At 40.0% G+C, this 18,328-nt stretch overlaps 1 protein-coding gene across 1 annotated transcript in view; it reads left to right on the top strand.

Moving 5' to 3' along the window:
- Positions 1-17,736, top strand: part of LOC126384359 (CMP-N-acetylneuraminate-beta-galactosamide-alpha-2,3-sialyltransferase 1-like) — a 44,652-nt gene extending 26,916 nt beyond the window's left edge. The window contains exons 3-6 of the mRNA XM_050035379.1: positions 3,885-4,064; positions 10,017-10,062; positions 12,156-12,275; positions 12,420-17,736. Coding sequence (XP_049891336.1) covers positions 3,885-4,064; positions 10,017-10,062; positions 12,156-12,275; positions 12,420-12,593 — 520 coding nt within the window. The 3' untranslated portion in view covers positions 12,594-17,736. The remainder of the gene's footprint in view (positions 1-3,884; positions 4,065-10,016; positions 10,063-12,155; positions 12,276-12,419) is intronic.
- The last annotated feature ends 592 nt before the right edge of the window (positions 17,737-18,328 follow it).

Below are 18,328 nucleotides of genomic sequence, written 5' to 3'. Positions count from 1 at the left end.
GCAAATGAAATTTGGTAGTTCATAATGAGCATGTTGCTTAAAGTATTTTGTTACAAATTAAATAGTATGTCTTTTTTCGAATTACTGGCCATCTCTGGCTATTTGTGTATTCCAGGTAAATGGCCCTGGTTTCCTGTGCGTGAGAGAACCATCTTGTTGGTGAGATGGGCTTTTCAGAGGCTCAACATCTGCCCCAGTTTGTTTGAAGTCCATCTGGTACAAATTTCCAGCGCCGGGGGGGGAGTTAGAGCAGAAGTTGAATATTGATTAGACCAATCTGAAATATTCGCCTCCTTAGAACAGTTGACACCGCACGCCCCTGCAAGATTAAGTGAACGAGCAGCCCACTGAATCCACTTAACAACCTGAGTCAACTTCTTGAGTGCCCCTACAGACTGGCATTATTGTTGCATTGACCCCTGCAGTGAGTAATGACAAGATGCAGCCTTCTACACAGCTCAAGAGGAGCTTTCGAGTAGCACAAAGGATAGGTAAAAATTCAGGAAATGTTCGACGGCTGTGAATGAGTAACAATTTTGTGCTGTTCAACAATAGAAACATTTCTTGCCTTTTTGTGTGTGATGAAAAATGGGATGTGTTTGGTCATTTTTGGACAAAGAAAGCAGGAGAAGAAAATAAGGACTATTGTTGTTTTTTCTGTTGTGTGTGAGAGAAAAACATTATGTAAAGTTCCATTAAAGCCTAGTCTAAGGCAAACTAATGTTCCCTGCAACGACTAACATAAAGCGGTGTGGTGTTACAGTAAAATATCTCTGAATGTGCCACAGAAGTGATGAATTCTTCACATTATACTATTTGATATGTGGCATGGTGTTCCTCTGCCCTCACTGCCGTCCTTTTTCATCTGCTCTGGACAGCAGGGATCCATTTGGTGAGCAATTCTTAAATTCCCAGAAGCTGTAGTTACCATTAAGAGAGAAATCCACAAATGTAGTCCTGTCGAAAACTGTTCTTTTCTTCTGAGGTATTGCGCCATAAAACCTCTTGCCAATACTTCTCCTCTCCCATAGATTGCAGTTTCAGTCTATATAAAGCACCAAAGCAACATGCAGCACTGGCAAAAACCTGGCTTTACTTCCCTGAACAGTTGACAAGATGAAACAGTACACTTACTCGTTAATGGGGAGTAAACCCAATTGCACTTTCTCCTTCGTCTCTCCATCTCTGATGTAAAATGGACCAAACAGTCTGTGCTGAGAGTTTGGTAGATGTGTTCATGCAATATGACACATCATTATTCTGTAAAGTATGGCTCCTTCCCCCCCTCCCCAGAATGATACAACTGATGATGCAGTATCATAATAATCATCGCTGTGTCGATAATAACCACAGGCACATCTGGTGCGGCAGCTTTATTACTTGTGACACACCACTTCTCTCCTCTGGGACTGACTGGCCTTCCTATCATTTTACAGCTGTAGCTTTAGTTAGCTGTTGCATTACAGACAGCTGTGCGTCATGTCCCCATGTCCCTCCTGTTTTCCTAAGTTGATGTAATATGTTTTTACTTTGGGTGATTAATGTAGTCAAAGGTTCTGTATGTAACATTCAGAGCTGTGGTTTGTTGCATGTGTGAATCCCATATGACAGTTACTGCTGATGGGACGGCAGTGTCCCTGGTAACACCTTTAGCTCTAGGGGCTGTTGTTTAGCGCTGCTTATGGAGTTAGCACCATCAGCTGCTAGCCGCCAGCTCAGCCACCTCCATGTTAAGAACCCTGTCCAGACACCTCTTATGAATTTCACGCAGAGCCCCAACCTTTCAATGTTTTTTAGCACTGGATTAGATATTTTCAAAAACCAAATATGCTTTTCCATTATGCATTTTTATTCATAATATTTGGCTTTGAAGCTGCTATAACCTATATTTTTATATCAACAATAAGGTGACAACAATTCCCCTCCGCTCTGATAACACAGGTTCACAGAGGTGTTGGACTCAAGTGCACCACTCAGGAGACAGTTGAGTGAATAATCAAAAGTCTTTACTCAGCAGGGGTTCGGCACACAGGCAGGCAGTCAGACAGGCAAATAATCCAAAAAAGGGCTCGGCAAAAGATGAGGTCACAAAACAGGAGCAAGGATCAAAAGAACAGGAGCACTGAAATGAATTGGCACAAGGAGCAGGGAGCGCAGAGACTAAATACACAAGGGAGCCAGGGATAATTGGACACAGGTGAAACAAATCAGGGCCGGGCAGACAATCACAGAAGCGGGAAACACTTGAGGGCAGGAAGTGGGGATCTGAAATGAGAGAAGAGGAGTAACAAAATAAAACAGGAAATTAATCTACATTGTGAAAATAATGAAAAACATGACACAGGTAGCTTGACAAGACATGGCACACTACTTAGGGGCGGCAGTAGCTCAGTCCATAGGGACTTGGATTGGGAATCGGAGGGTCGCCAGCTCGAGTCCCTGTTCGGACCCCAAGTCCATCATCCTGAGACTGTACACTAAGCATAGTGAGGGGGGCCGAGGACTGGTGAGCGCCAGAGCCACTGTCCAGGAGGAAACAACCAAGATCCAGGAATACATCAGGAAGATGGCCCCCAAAGATGAGCTGCTGAGTGAATACCTCAGGCAGCAGAAACCTGAGAATGCAGAAGAGGAGGATGATTTATTTATTTATTTTTATCTTTATCTTTATTTTTATTATATATTTATGTATTTATTTATTTATTTATTTATTTTATATATTTATGAATGAGGCAATATAAATCAGGTAAAATATGAAGGGAAGGGAAGGGAAGGGAAGGGAAGGGAGTCAGTCCAAGAATTATATGCAGAAAATTGTACAACCATTTGAGGCAAGATGCAACAGGCTACATATAATAAATTGACATTGACTTGACTTTCTTGATGAGATACAACCATACCTTTCTTATTGATAGTACTGATGTAACTAAGCTATCTGTCTTTTCTAGCATTAGCATGGAGCATAAAAAGCAAGCAAAACATGAAAGATTTTGGTGGTGACTGATAATGTTGAATATTTGTCCCACTTCCCCAAAACTATATCCATTTATATTTCATTTCACTTTGGTTGTATTTGCCCAAGAACCTATTTTAGGTTGAATTTATCTCCAGATGCGCAGGGTCAAGGTGATTTTTTAACTGGAGAGGCTACATCTTAAATGTCATTTTGTATCTTGCACGTGACAACATGAAATAGCAAAAATCTCATCAGCTCTAAGATAGCCCAGGAGGTTGTTTGGAGTCCTGACAGGCTCAGGCTGAAAATGTCAAGTTGTTATATAGCTGTCATCTCACAGTCAGTAATGAGGAGGTTGATATTGCTCAGACCGAAGCACCCAAACAGGTGATGCTGCTCACACAGGGGGTCAGCCTCATGATTTTTCTTCTCTTTGTCAATTCCTTCCACTGACCGACACCAACTGCCACTGTCAAACTATCTTCCCGCCAATTACTGCTCCAGCTTGTGTGTGTATTGTTGGACATAATAATGGGGACGACTTGCCTAGCTTGCCAAGCGGTAATTGTTGTGCTCTAAATGGACACTGGATTGTTCTGAATTGCTGTTTGGATGTCCAAAACATGGCGAAGCGGGACAAATTGTGCCTTTTGTCTTTCTGTGTCTTTATATTTACATATTGTTTCTCGCAGTAGTCATCATGGCTGGTTTTGCGTGTCTCTGTGCCATATGGCTTGGCTGACTTTGGGGATTCGTGACAACTAACCCCTTTGTAGACTGTGGGAATTAGCACAACAAAAAGCCAGATGTTTCCCATCTCTGTAACATGTGGGTGAAATAAACCTCAATTTGAGGTGTCTTGGAAAGGATAAGCACGGCCAAAAAACAGCCCAGACACAAAAGAATCTCTGCTTCTTTGTCCCTGCAGAATGAACCAGGCGCCCACCACTGGTTTTGAGGAGGACGTGGGCGCCAGAACAACGCATCATGTCATGTATCCAGAAAGTGCCATAGACCTAGACAACACCACCAGTCTGGTGCTGATCCCTTTCAAGACTCTGGACCTGCAGTGGATCATTAGTGCTCTGACCACGGGCACCATTAAACAGTAAGTGTACTTATACAATGTTAAAGCTGCACTGATCAATATTTCATATGAGGAATGGATCAAATCGCTAGGTTTAATGTGCAAGGTGTTGCTTGTAGGGCTGAATCCACAAAGAATTATCACCTGACTCTGCAGTTACCCTCAGCCCCACGGAGCTTTTTAGCATCTTTCAGCTCATTATTTTAGTTTCAACTTTGTTTGGAGCCACAGCAGACAGCTGTTTTGAAAAAAAAAAACATACACTAGCTTCCCAGCACCACATGACTGTCAAATAAAGTTAGCAACCAGCTACCAGCTACTGTAAGGAGCCAGATATTTGTCACAATACTGTACTGGAGACCAAACCAGCCTTAACAAGGAAATTAATATTGGACCAGCATGAGCCTGGTGGTGACAAACATGACTCCAAATTAATACTAACACTACTAATTGTCTGTGTCTGCTGGATGTGTTAACAGCCAACACACTCTCACTCTGACCTCATCGCATATTCACTTTTGGTCGTGGACTTTCCACGTCTTAGGTTGTTGATGTTCTGGGATGTCTGGTGTCAAAGTACACTTCTGTTTTCACAGGAAATGCACCGTTTGCATTCAGTCTCTTTCAAAATAAATGGTACAACACTGCAATTTGATATTTTTTTTTCCTTCAACAACAAACGCACAAATGGTTACGTTTGACTTTAGAATCTCATGGGAAGCAAACACGGGTCTTCCGGGTGAAAGTCAGTGGTTGTTGGATCTGTCCACCACCTGGCCCACCTGCCCTACTTACACTTCCAGCATCTTAAATTTTGTGTTTCCCCCGGGCACAGTTAAACAATGACCGGTCACGTAGCATGCTGATGTGAAAGGATGGCTTTCAGAAGTCACTGACCAAGCACTGGATTTTGACAACTTTGGAGTGAGACCAGGTTAGATTCAAGATTCAAGATTCAATACTTTATTGCCATGTCGACATGTCGATAGGAATTTGTTTGAGTGGAGCTTCACACACTGACAAAGAAACACTCACTCAATATGTTACACAATAAAATAAATCCAGACCATAAAAGGGAATAAATAGTAAAAAAAAATACTGCAACTGATTGCTAAGTAACAGGATTGTCATTTAGATAAAAAGCTGTTATGTCACTGTCACTGAAAAAGGTAACACGATGTTGATTGTATTGCAATATCTATATATTTGAAGTATAATGAACTTGGCATTTAGGGTGACACTTGAGGAAAAATGCCATATTGAGTTAGTGCTAATGCAAACTGAGTATTTCTTGCTGCTGCACCTTCACATTAAAAGCTTCGCTTAGCACAGGGTGCCCAGTAGCTCTGCAGGTAAAGTGGGTGTCCCATGTACAAAGCCAATGTTCTTGCTGCAGGGGCCACAGATTCAGTTCCAGCCTGTGGCCCACTGCTGCATGTCTCCCCTTCACGCTCAAACTGTCTGTTAACACAGGCAAAAAGCCAAAAAGAAATAATCCTTAAAAAAGCATAGCTCAGCACTTAATACTAAGTTACATAAAGTTATGTGAAAACAACACTGACTTTTCGCTTTACGCTTTATATACTATGTTTGTTGCTCTTAGCATCAGGTATCGTGGATAGGCTGACATTGGAATTAGTCAGTGTGCCTCATTTAAACGCTAAAGGGTGCCTTTGGCGTCAATATCTCATGCCGAGGGGTGTGACAAAGCATCTGTGTCGACTCTGGGGATGAGAATGGGCTGGGGAGTAATGACACAGTCAGGAGCAGCCACAGTGAGCTGTTAGATGAAGAGCTGCAGGCGACAGGCTGCACACCTCTAACTTAGCGAGATAACCAACTCCTTTTACTGTGCCCCGCTGTCCACAGACTCATGCCGTGTGCAGCATAAAATCAGATCAAGGTTGCTGACAGAATGATAGAAAAAGGCAATTATTGCCTGAGTTTCTTTTTAATAAAACTACAACAGTTTGTTTTGCTGCTCCCAGAACTCTGTGACCTGTATTAAAGCACATACGCTGTTACCACCAGTGGAGACAGGTTTCATCAGATCAGCCAGGACTGAAATCTTCAAGATTGTCAAATAAAGAGAAGTTTACCATGTGGTTATTAAAAACTTCTTTTAAGTGTCACCTCAAAAAAACATTAATTGTGAAAAAGAGAATGTCAGCAAGCTCAAAAATCACTTGTAATGAGAAAAATGAAATTTAATGATATAAAAAAGAAACACAGGCAATAAAGTCCCAAAAAAAGCCAACAGCATTACAAAGGGGGCATTGATTGGATGCCTAAAGTCCAAAACTGATGCATATCTTAAAGGAGCAGTGTGTGGGATTTAGTGGCATCTAGTGGTGAGGATTGCAGCTTGCAACGAGCTGAAACTTCTCCCATGTGCCAAGCTCGAACAAAACTGTTAGGATTCCTTTAGCGTTCATTGTTCAGGATGTTTTAACCACAAGTCGAATTATCCACAGAGGCCTCTTCCTCTCCAAAACAAACTGACCCAGTGATTTATGACAGTAAAAACACTGAATACAGCACTTTCACATCATAAATCAGTGCATCTCCAATGCTGTTTGGTATGTAGACGGGTGGCTTGCCCAACACATGCTCACCTCTTTTCTCTTACAACTTAAGATCCAGATGTTCAGGAGATTTTCATTGGCAGCCAAAACATCCAGAGAATTGCTTTCCTCTCCAAAACAGACACAGTGATTCAAACTGGTAAAAAACACTTAATAAATCTGTTTCGCGTTGACAAAATGTGTTCTAACACTTTACTTTAAGGTATCTACATAGGAGTGACATGACATTGTCATAACTATGACATGACACGGTCATGAACCTCTCATAAACATTATGTACATGTCATAAACATTCATGACTGCTGTCATTAAGTGTCATTCGTTTTTTGTAATAACAAGTTCACATTGTTTGGGTTGTCTTTGTCATGACAAGTTGACATTAAATTTGTTTGGGATGTCCTTATAATAACAACTTGACATTAACAAGAAATGCACCTCTCTTTGTGTTTATGACAAGTTGACATAATGATTATTATTATTGTCATGACAAAGACATCTTCTGTTAATGTCATTCTGGTTTATGTCAAGTTGTCATAATAAGGACATCCCAAACAAATTTAATGTCAAGTTGTCATGACAAAGACAACCCAAACAATGTCAACTTGTCATTACAAAAATCAAATGACACTTAATGACAGCAGCCATAAACATTTATGACATGTACATAATGTTTATGACAAGTTAATGACAGTGTCATGTCATAGTTATGTAGATACCTTCAAGTAAAGTGTTACCAAATCTGTTTTACTTCGACACTGTTCATTGAGGAGGGGCTGCTAACTGCGGTGGCTGACGTGAAAACGTGCATGGCCCTCTCTAGAGCCAGTGATGGGTTTGTCCATTCAAGGTTGCTGTGGACACATGGTGGTGCAACATGGTGGACTCTGTGGATGAGGTCCCGCTCCCTATGTAGAAATAAACGGCTCATTCTAAGAGAACAAAAAAACAGATTTTCATGGTGATTATACACTGAAGAAAACATACGTACTGTATTATGTTCCCCCTAAATCCCACACACTGGACCTTTAAGACACATCTATATATGAAGACATGTATGTACTCATTGCTTGATATTGATTTTTCCATGGTTTAATTTTTTCTTTTTCATTCTCCAAAATGTAATAATTTGGCAAGACTAAAACATAAATGTACTTTCATCCTTATTTGGATACATGAGGAGCAGAGGGGCTTCATTTCCCACACCATTTCCAAATGAAATCAGAGTTCAAAAACATTTAAGAGCCTTGAACACATTACGATACATCATGCATGTGTCGTGCTCCCAAATCCATTTACACTTTCCGAATACCAGATTGTCATAACAACACTCTCAGTATTCCTGTTTGTCAGATTGCCATAACAAGGATAATCACTCAGTGTTAATCTTCCAGTAAATTTCACCTTCAGCTGCTTCATTCTCAGTGACCCGGAAACATTAGCTTCATTAGTGGACATCCAAAAAAAAAAAAAAAAAAAGGAAGCCACTGCCAGTAACTCAAACACGCCAACATGTTTGACGGTAGAAGGACGAATTAATCCAAACAAATGTTTCCTATAAATGTGCAGTTGTCTTCCAACTCTGCCAAGGCAATCATTCTGCATCATTAAATTTCACTTTACTGGCAGTAGTGCTGTGAATTATTTTGTTACATTTTCTAGTCTTGTTAAATAGATTGGGGCACTATGAGAGGACAGAGCTGTGTGAGGGGACTGTTTCTGGTGCATATGCACACTCATGAAATTGAAGCACTTCTCTGTGCTAAAATGCCAAGCCTGTATGTGTTGAAGGATGTACTTTTTAACATTAGCGTGTATAATGTAGTGTGTAATATAATGCAACAGACACACACCATGCAGGCAATTTACATATTCATTCACCACAAAATGTAGAGGAGCTGGTTGGACAGTCTTATTGTACAGCACACACTTCCAAACGACATTAAGCCAGTCTTTGAATTTTAATGAGATTCACTGCTGCGGAGGCAATAGCCTTGATAAACCTTATTTTAATTGGAAACATTTGTCTGGATTGTATCGTACGGTGTAATCATTACTCTTCACTTCAGTCATTAGTATGCCATCCCTTTACGTTTCCCAAAAAAGTCTGCACAGGCGTGGTGTGGTATTTACACTGACTTTAAATTTACACTTTAACAGCTCAATGTGATCGTTCTCTTCGCTCCTTTATCCATGGGAATGGTATAAATGCAAGTTTTGCCTATGAAAACAACATTTTCATATGCAAACTGAATGTGGACACCCCGCAGGAGCTGCTGCACACACTGTTATTCAAAGAGCCTCTCCCATTTCTAATCTTTTAATTTTACTGTTTGTTCACCAAACTGGAATGACGAGCAACTCAGCACTGCACGCTCTCATGTGATTAACGATGCAAAATGCAAAAATATGACAGTGAGCAAACTGTGCTGACTTCACAATATGGTTATGATATTTTATCAACATTCCTCAACATGTCCTCAACACAGACTGTATAAAATAATGGCCGCAGCCACCATGATGTCACCCACTGGTTGAAGTCAGAAATAACCATATTTGGGTGGAGCGAACCCTAACACTAGCTGCTAGCTCGGGCAGCACAGTGCATTTACAGCTATAGTCAACTGTGATAATGCTAATGCTAATTTTTGTTGCTCTGTCTCACTACAGAGACAGAGCTACTGGAGAGGCTGCCACTCATGTTGGCGCCATCTTGAAAACAAATTGTAGGCTATGTCCTGGAAAAATTGAACATCCAACTCCTTAAAGTGTCTTTAGTACAACCAAATGCTAAGATTAGCTTTTGCATGCTGCAGAAGCTAACGGGGATCCAATAAACAATAAACAAACAATAAAACTTTCACGAGCTAAAAAACACAGAGATAGCAACAGCTACGGCTCTGGGGTTACTCCATGGTTATGTTACCTAACCAACATGTGGTAGCGCCATGGTAGCAACTTGTCAACGGATGGCGCTTAAAGAAGCTACACCCGTAATCATGCATAACTTTAAGCCTTAATAACATTAAAAAGAGTGAATTATACGACAAGATTCACTCTCCTGTCCAGTTGTTAAAGGGGAAATTACCTACCAGGCTGTAAACAGGTTTAATTCTGCTGTTAAGTTGGGCATTTTAACATGGAGGTCTATGGAGATTGACTCACTTTTGGAGCCAGCCTCAAGTGGCCATTTGAGGAACTGCAGTTTTTGGCACTTCATTTTTCAGCTCTGAAACTTGTACCTCAATTACATGAGACTTAAGTCATGGAAGTTCATACTGTGATTGTGGATGTGATACCAGTGATTGATTTGAATGATTTTGGGGATTTTGTAAGGCAGTTAATGTCATTTTAACACATTTTTAACTCCTAGTATTTTTTTATTTTACAGCACATATACACCTGTTGCAGCCAGGATAAAGGCAAACAAAGATAAGGTGAGTAATACAAAGGTTTTATCGTATACTCTTTTTAAACATGACTTTTGTTTGGCAGTGATGTATTCTGTTCCATCTTCCATCAAAACCAAGGTTTGGATGAGGACTTAATATACCCATATGCACACAACATGGCCAAAAGTATGTGGACACTCTAACTTTCCACTTAGATGTGATAATTGAACATCTCATCACAAAACAATTAATTACTGTATACTGACTCCAGTGTGCCAGTCTAGTGATGGAAAGTAACTAAGTACATTTACCCAAGCACTCTACTTACATATTTGAGGTACTTGTACTTTGAGTATTTTAATTTTATGTGACTTTATACTTTTACTTTGCGTCATTACATTTATTTGACAACTTCAGTTACTAGGGACTCTTCAGATTAAGGTTTTATGTACATTTTGTATGTTTACTCTTAGTCTAATCAGTAATGCACAAAATTGGACAAATTACACCATTAAGTAATTATATCCAATAATACCATGTATTATTAATATTGCTTGTTTAGGCATACTAAGTAGACCTACTTTTACTTTTGCTACTTTGGACATTTCGCAGGTAATACTTTTGTACTTGAGTAACATTTCTGAATGCAGGACTTCTACTTGTAATGGTGTTGCCCATTTTTACACTGTGGTGTTTCTACTTTTACCTGAGCAGAGGATCTGAGACTTCCACCTCAGCGTTTCTCAACACATTCTTACTCCAAACTCGTCAAATACCAACGCTCGATCATTGGCCCTACATGTCAAAGTATGACGCATGACACTAAGTACCCTCCAGCATCAGTTTTGGACACTCAGGGACGGCATGCCAATTTCTGCTCATTATATACATTGTGTCCTTTCAAAATAAACTTCTGTTGTCATGTTGCTATTACAATAACTGGATTGACTTTTGGATTCTGGTCCAGGTCTACCAGGAGAAAGTCAAAGTTTGTTTGACCCATCCACCTCCCCTCCTGCCTGCTCTATGCAGACTTTCTTTATACTATAGTAGTGGCCCCAGCTTTCACAAAATGCCTCTAAAGGGTGCCTTGGTGCACTGGTGTCTGATGCCAAAGGGGCCACTGACCAAGCGTCTGTTTTTGACGAGATGGGAGTGAGACCTGGTTGGTTTTTCACTTTGTCAAGTGTTATATTGCTGCACAGCTGTGGCATATTTTAGTAAGAGTCATCATATGGTTGTGGGAAGTGTTATCAGCCAGTGACATATTGTTTCAGTCTGCCATATGCTGGTCAAACAGCAGCAACATACCATTAGTTTAAGTGATATACAGCTAAGAACTGGCATGTAAAAAACAAGAGTGGTACAACACTGGTATGCAGGTGAAAAATGCTATCTGCCAGTCAACAGGAGTGACATACCTATTTTAAGTGCCATTAGTCACTACAACAGCAGCGGAACAGTGACATAGTACTTTCCATCAGCATATAGAGGCATACCATTAGAGCACTTTTCAGTCTCTGCCGTGCTGTAGCATTAAGGTTTTATAAATAACTTTTTGTCATATTTGCTGAAGCTTTCACTCCATCTAGACATTAGTGCGTGAGACAGATAGTCAAAAAAAGCATAATGGCATTGCTAGAATCTATCCTACATAACAAAAACAACCAATCAGAGCTGAGGAGTCTCTAACGCAGCTGCCAGTCATGTCAGTCACTGCTTATGAACTGCAGTCAAACTGTCAAATAGGCAGCGCTGATCAACTATGGATGAATATTCTGTTACTGCATTGCCTATTTCTCACCCCAAATGTTTTCAGAAACATATTTGATTGAATGAGAAAGTTTGGGACCCAGTCGCCATGTTGGAAACAGTCAAGCTGAAACGGAGCACTGCCCATTGGCCACTCTCATAATTCCTAAGCGGCCAAACCCAAGCCATTGGTAACAGCCCCAGACCAAAGCTCCCCAAAGTATGCTACTTTTGGCTGTATAGTGTGTAAGGCTTATGTTGAATATTCCTTCTCCCTGTTGTGTCTTCTCTAATGCAGTTTTTTTTTTTTTTGTAACTTCAAAATCTTTTCTTACTTCTTTGAGTGAATTGCAAAGAGCTCCAAAATTCTTATAACTCTGTTGCAGGTGTTGATTTACAGTCCAACATTTTTCAAATACGTGTATGAGTCTTGGCTCGAGGGTCATGGACGATATCCCTCCACTGGCTTCCTCAGCTTACTGCTCGCTATCCACATATGTGATGAGGTGAGTTCAACCACTGTCTCAGGGACATGCAATTAAAATTCCTCAGTAAGATGGAAAACCTGTTCAAGGACAAGTACACGGCGCTCTCAAAAAGCTGTTATGTGTTTTAAAAGAAAAGTGCTTTTGTTCCTCCTCTGCATCCAGGTCAGTGTGTTTGGATTCGGTGCTGACCAGTACGGAAACTGGCACCACTACTGGGAGGAGAACCATTTGGCCGGAGCCTTTCGACATACGGGAGTCCATGATGGAGATTACGAATATAATGTCACCCTGCTGCTGGCAGACAAGCACAAAATCCGAATGTTTCGAGGCAGATGATACCGAGCCCATATGTGCAGCGGAATGACCACCAAATGAACCTCAGCAGCCTTTCATTATTTTTCCACCGCCTCACGCTGGAAGAACGCTTTTGTCATGATTCCCAAAGACATTCTCATATGAACTCTTCTGGTCTGTCCAGTTTCTCTTTCTTCACTTAACACAGTGTGTAAGAAATGCCACTGCTATTGACAAACCAACAGAGCTTCCGTCTCTGTGTGCCCAGACACAGGCAACGACAGACCATCAGTAAGACAAAAGCAACACTGCCATTTGTTTGAGTAATCCCCACTGAAATTTGTCTGGGAGTGAACAGACAAGACAAAGACGTCTTGTCAACAAGCATGCTATACATAAACAGCTTTAGTACTCTTGTATAGTATGTGTATAGTCTTTATGTTCTTTTTTTATGAATGGCTAGCATTGTGGCCACCTTAAGCTTTGTATGGTTATGGTCACTGACAATAAATACGGTCTGCTGACAGCAGGAGACAAAGTGCCATGATTGATCTGTTGATGTATAGACGTGACAAGGAAGTATAATGGAAACCGTTTTCGTCCAAACTGACAGATAACAAACATAAAAGAATCCAGACTCTGCTGTAAATATCACTTCAGTATAACTTTCCATTGTAAAGGCAGATATGAGAATCACACTGACCAATTCTGACCAAATTCGCATAAACTACTTGCACTATAAGAACTACTTGCATCTTGCTTGTCTGATTACAGCTGGTAAAATATAGTTTGACATAGCCCAACATATCCTCATACAACAATTCGGATGTTATTGAACAAAGTAGCGCCCACGAATTATATATTTGACATAAAGTTACGTACCTAACCTTAAGTTACTTAGGTTGGGTTTAGGCAAGTAAAGCAACGTATCCTCATACAACATTTCGTATCATGTCCTACAAATCAGCGCCCCATTAATTACATGACAATCTTAACTTAAAGTTAGGTAATTAACGTAAAGTTACAACAACACATTCTCACTCCGACCTTGTCACATATCGACGTTTGGATATGGACTTTCTAGGTTGAGATATGAAGTGCAAGGTACCCTGGGTGTGTTGGTTTTTGGCGTCCTAGGACGTTGTGTCAACTTCAGCCTGATACATGCATTGTCTGTTACATGCAAAATAAATGCACTACGTCAGTACAATACCGCGAATTGACGTTTTTTTCCTTCAACAACATAGCCACTTAGCTAACACATGCACATGGTTGGGTTCAGTAAAAAAAAAAAACGTGGTTTGGCTTTACAACCAAACAGGAAGTGAACACCGGCCTCCCGGGTGAATGTCAGTGGTTAATGGATCCATCCACCACGCTTCCCACCCACCCTACTCTGACCTTTTGCCCCTTAACTTTCGTTTTTGTCCCACCACGCTTCCCCCTGACGCCGCTGGGCCATTAAACAATAACAGCAACCACCCGTGTATCATGCGAACGTGAAAGGATGGCTTTTTTTGTCAGTGTCTGACGCCGGAGGTCACTGAACAAGCGCTGGTTTTGATGACTTCGGGGTGAGACTGGCTTGGTTATGGAGGTTAGCTTTAGGCAAGTAAAGTTACTGTGGTTAGGTTTAGGAAAAGCAAGGATGCCCACACAGTTCCGAACATCGGCCTTCTGGGGAAAGTCCTGTGTTTTGAGAACCATCCACCACTCCAACCTGCCTCCCAGCTGGATCACTTGGAACTGTCTCTTTCTTTACTCCTGTCAGCGCAATGGATATGTAATCACAGCCATCCAAAAAAACATGGGTTACGTAAAAAAAATTACTGGCATATCATTACATGGAATATGTACGAATTCTGGTGCTTTACCTTTCGTAGGAAACGTACAAACAGTGCATGAGAACAGCCTGAGTAAAGTTACATAGGTTAGGTTTAGGAAAAAACATGGTTCTGAATACCAGTGTCCTGAGGGAAAGTCCTGTGTTTGTTTGGCCCATCCACCACCCCAATCTTCCTTCTTATGAGGACTTACATTTTTTATACTACTTCCTTCTTTGCTTCCTACAGCGCAACCAACTGAAAATCCCCCCCATGTACAGTACCAAATGTGTAGGAGAACTACAATGGCTAATGTGAAAACACTCATGGCCCTATCTAGAGCCAGTTTGATTCTTAGTTTATGTGATTATACACGAAAGAAAACATTGTTATGATTATATTTATGTCTTAAATCCTACACAACGGACCTTGAAATTAATTCAGAATCAGACCCACAGAACATATTGTACTACCCGTAGGGCTGTAGCCACGGTTTTAGAAGTCAGTTCAAGTCTCCCAAACATATGGCCAACTTCACTTTTGTGGTCAAGTTTTGACCACAGAAATAAAATCAGTAAAGTTATTTCACTTTGTCATATTTCATTTATGCATTGATTTGTTAAGTTATATTTCCTTTGAATTTTATTTCTTAACATGACGTTCAGTATGATGTTTCAAAGCCCTCTCCACACCACCAGAAATAAAATTCTGGTTATGACATACTAAATACTATTAATATTTCTCAATTTTTTATATATTAAGTCAAAAAAAAATCTGAAATTAGTCCCCAAAACAGAAACTGTGCACATTTATAGCTATGCTTGCAGTATCACTTGGTCGCTCACCCCACCACTTTGGTCCAGACTAACACATGGATTGATAGAAATAAAGAAGATAAATCTCAGTAACTTTCCTGACCTCTGGTGTTTGCTCTTGTCCCGCCAGCAGATTGACGTTTGTAGTTTTGACTGCGATATCTCAACAACTACTGGATGGATTGCAGTGAAATCTGGTGCAGAGTCCTGTCCTCCTTGGGTTGAATTGCAATTTAACTTGTCCAATACTTCAGTAGCAATCAAGCATCTGCAAAACTATTGACATTCACATCAGCCTGTATTTGTATTTTGTCCTAATGAGCAAATATTGGAAAACCACTGTGCTTATAAGTACAGCCTCTTTCAGATTGTAGAATTTAAGATTTCTCATCAAAATTTCCCGGAAAAAAACAGAGGTCATGATCTCACCACCCACAGTACGGCCCGAATTACCCGTGAGCTGGTAGCTTCCAGTGTTAGTACTACACGCAAACTGTGGCTGCAGCTATCAGCGCAGTGCTGGGGCAGTGTCAAAGGTCACGCTACAACTGTTCAAGAAATCTCGGATCGCAGATTATTATTTTTTGAACTACATGGCTCATTACAAAGTGAGCAGTCATTGATGAGAGAACACATCCACTGGCACTAGACCTGCAGCAAGAAGTGTTGTGTTGTGGTAAAAGCCATCGATACGGTTTTCATGCCACAGTGTTATGAAAAAATGATGCGAGTTTGAAGTGAAACACAAACACCAGGTTCTTGAAGTTGCTGTTGAAGTTGTAGACGTTCATCATGCATCATTGAAACCTGATGTATTTACAGGGGTGCCTTATCAGTGAACATTAATGTGACATATACATGTGAATAACAAGGTGTTAAGTGCCTTTAATGGGAGATTTTAAGACTTGATTTTTACCATCAAATTGTACTGTATTGTAATTATTAACATCCGTATTATTAAATGTGTCAGCAACCTTTATAAGTTTATGTTCTTGTTGTGTGTACAGTGTCAATTTAAAGGATCATATTCATGATACATACAGTATAATCATCTGAAGTGATGAGATGTTTTGTACACACCAGAGAAGAAACTGTTGGGCATATACATGTGGGCGACATCCCTGGCTCTGGTCTCTGCAGTTTTGATGACACACAGCTGCCCAAGCTTGAAATTATTAGCTGCATTTGCTGAACTTGTTGTAGATGTGCGAATGCTTTATGACCCCGCGTTATCATTTTCACCAACAAATCTCTTATCTGAAACACCCTGAGTGTTATTTCAGATTGGCCAGGAATAGAGCTTGCCGGTGCTTATGTGATAGGCTATGATTTGCTCCATGTGCCTTGAAACGTAATGGGACATTTGCCCGGTCATGATCTTTTTTTTTTCTCCTCTCCATGTGAGAGCGTGCTGATAAGAGGCAAAACCACAATGTTTGCTCAATTCAAATTTGCCAGCCACTTTGAAGACAACAGTGGTGTGCATGTGTTCTGCAGGGGACACTGTCACCTAGTGGACAAGAACATGAATCAGCATTAACATCACTGGATTCGTCCATTATGAGACAAATGTGACACTTTTAAAACTGTGTTCAAACATGACTACAGAGTCCGTCACTCACCTGTGTGTGATCAAATCTTGTCGAGGTTTTACTGGTTGAGAAGTTATATAAGACCCATTAAAGCAAGAATCTAATTTCTATGTTTGCTGTGTATTTTTCTGAGTATGAAGAGGTCATTAATATTGACTTGTGTGGGAGAGCGGGATAATGAAAAACTTGCATTATTCAGTTATTCAGTTATCAGTGCACAGTACAGAAACACACAGCTGGAGTTTTTTTCTGAAAAGTGTGAAAGGACAAAGAGGTTAATTGATTATAAATTATACATTTCACAGTTTTATGCACATTTGTGTGGGAGGCTATAATATAGACGGATAGTTTGCACGGACTGGTGACTGCAGACTCAATATTGCAAGTTGAGGTCAGTGTAAATGATTTAATTAGACAAAGGAAAATGTGAATAATTATAAATAAAATATTTTAAAGAGAAATACATTTCATTGGTTCTAGCAGCAAAATAATTGTTTCCAAAAAACATCCAGATTTCTTTTGAACTTTGAATTTATTTCCCTTTCCGCTGTTGGGAAGGTTGTGCGTTCCCTCATAGATATTCATTTCATCTCTCTCATTTAAATTGTTTTCATTTAAAGTATGAAATCAGAAACATGCTCATTTGTCAGCTTTAATTAGTGAGGGGGTGTTTATCTTAGTGCCCCTCTCTATGTGGTATGTTTAATCCACCATTACACACCACAACTAACAGACTTATAATAAAAATGTATGAATGCCAGAAGGCTTCCGTGGTTATTATCTCTTCTCTCCATTTCATATTCAAGAAAAGCTGTAATAATCTATGTGTATTAAACACACGATGTGATGCTATCAGAATGTAACTAATGAATGGTAAACTGCGCTTCAGCAGGATGTTTGATTTTGTTTTAATTGTATGCTTAAATGAGATTAAAAACCTAAGCTACAGTTGTTATCCCTGAGGACTTGGCCCCGAGTGCTGCGACGTGTTTTTTTGTTTCCTGCTTTTTTCTGTTCATTATAAAGCAGCTCAGCGTCTCACAGCTTGACTTCACAGTGCAGTGCAGCTGTTTGGTGGCTGCTGTGGGACAAACATGTTCATTTTCACAAATTAGAATAATTATAGTGGCTGCTGAATCAGCAACCACACTTATTTATTCTGTTGTTTTTTTTTATTGGTGCAAAAACAAAATCAAGTGCAAATAGTGACAACACAGATATAACAATGAGAGGAATGGGGGGCAGACGAAGAAAGAAGACAAGGTGATGTGCAGAATTTAACACTGTGTACACACACACACACACACATGTGTATGACTGTAAATAAAAAAATAAAATATATAATAAACAAATATGAATAAATAAATAAATAGGCAGTAATAGTAAGGACAAAATGAAAAATACTAAACGCTAAATAAATAAATGGATAGTTTGATATTTAGATGTGATAGCTTTATTATTATATTATATATATTATAATATGGAGGGTCCTAGCAGGGATGTTGAGGTGGGGCATTGATGTCACTGCCAGCATATAGAAAATAACA

The sequence above is a fragment of the Epinephelus moara genome, chromosome 22 (genome assembly GCF_006386435.1).
Source record: "Epinephelus moara isolate mb chromosome 22, YSFRI_EMoa_1.0, whole genome shotgun sequence".
Classification (NCBI taxonomy): domain Eukaryota; kingdom Metazoa; phylum Chordata; class Actinopteri; order Perciformes; family Serranidae; genus Epinephelus; species Epinephelus moara.
This window is presented reverse-complemented; position numbering and strand designations above follow the sequence as displayed.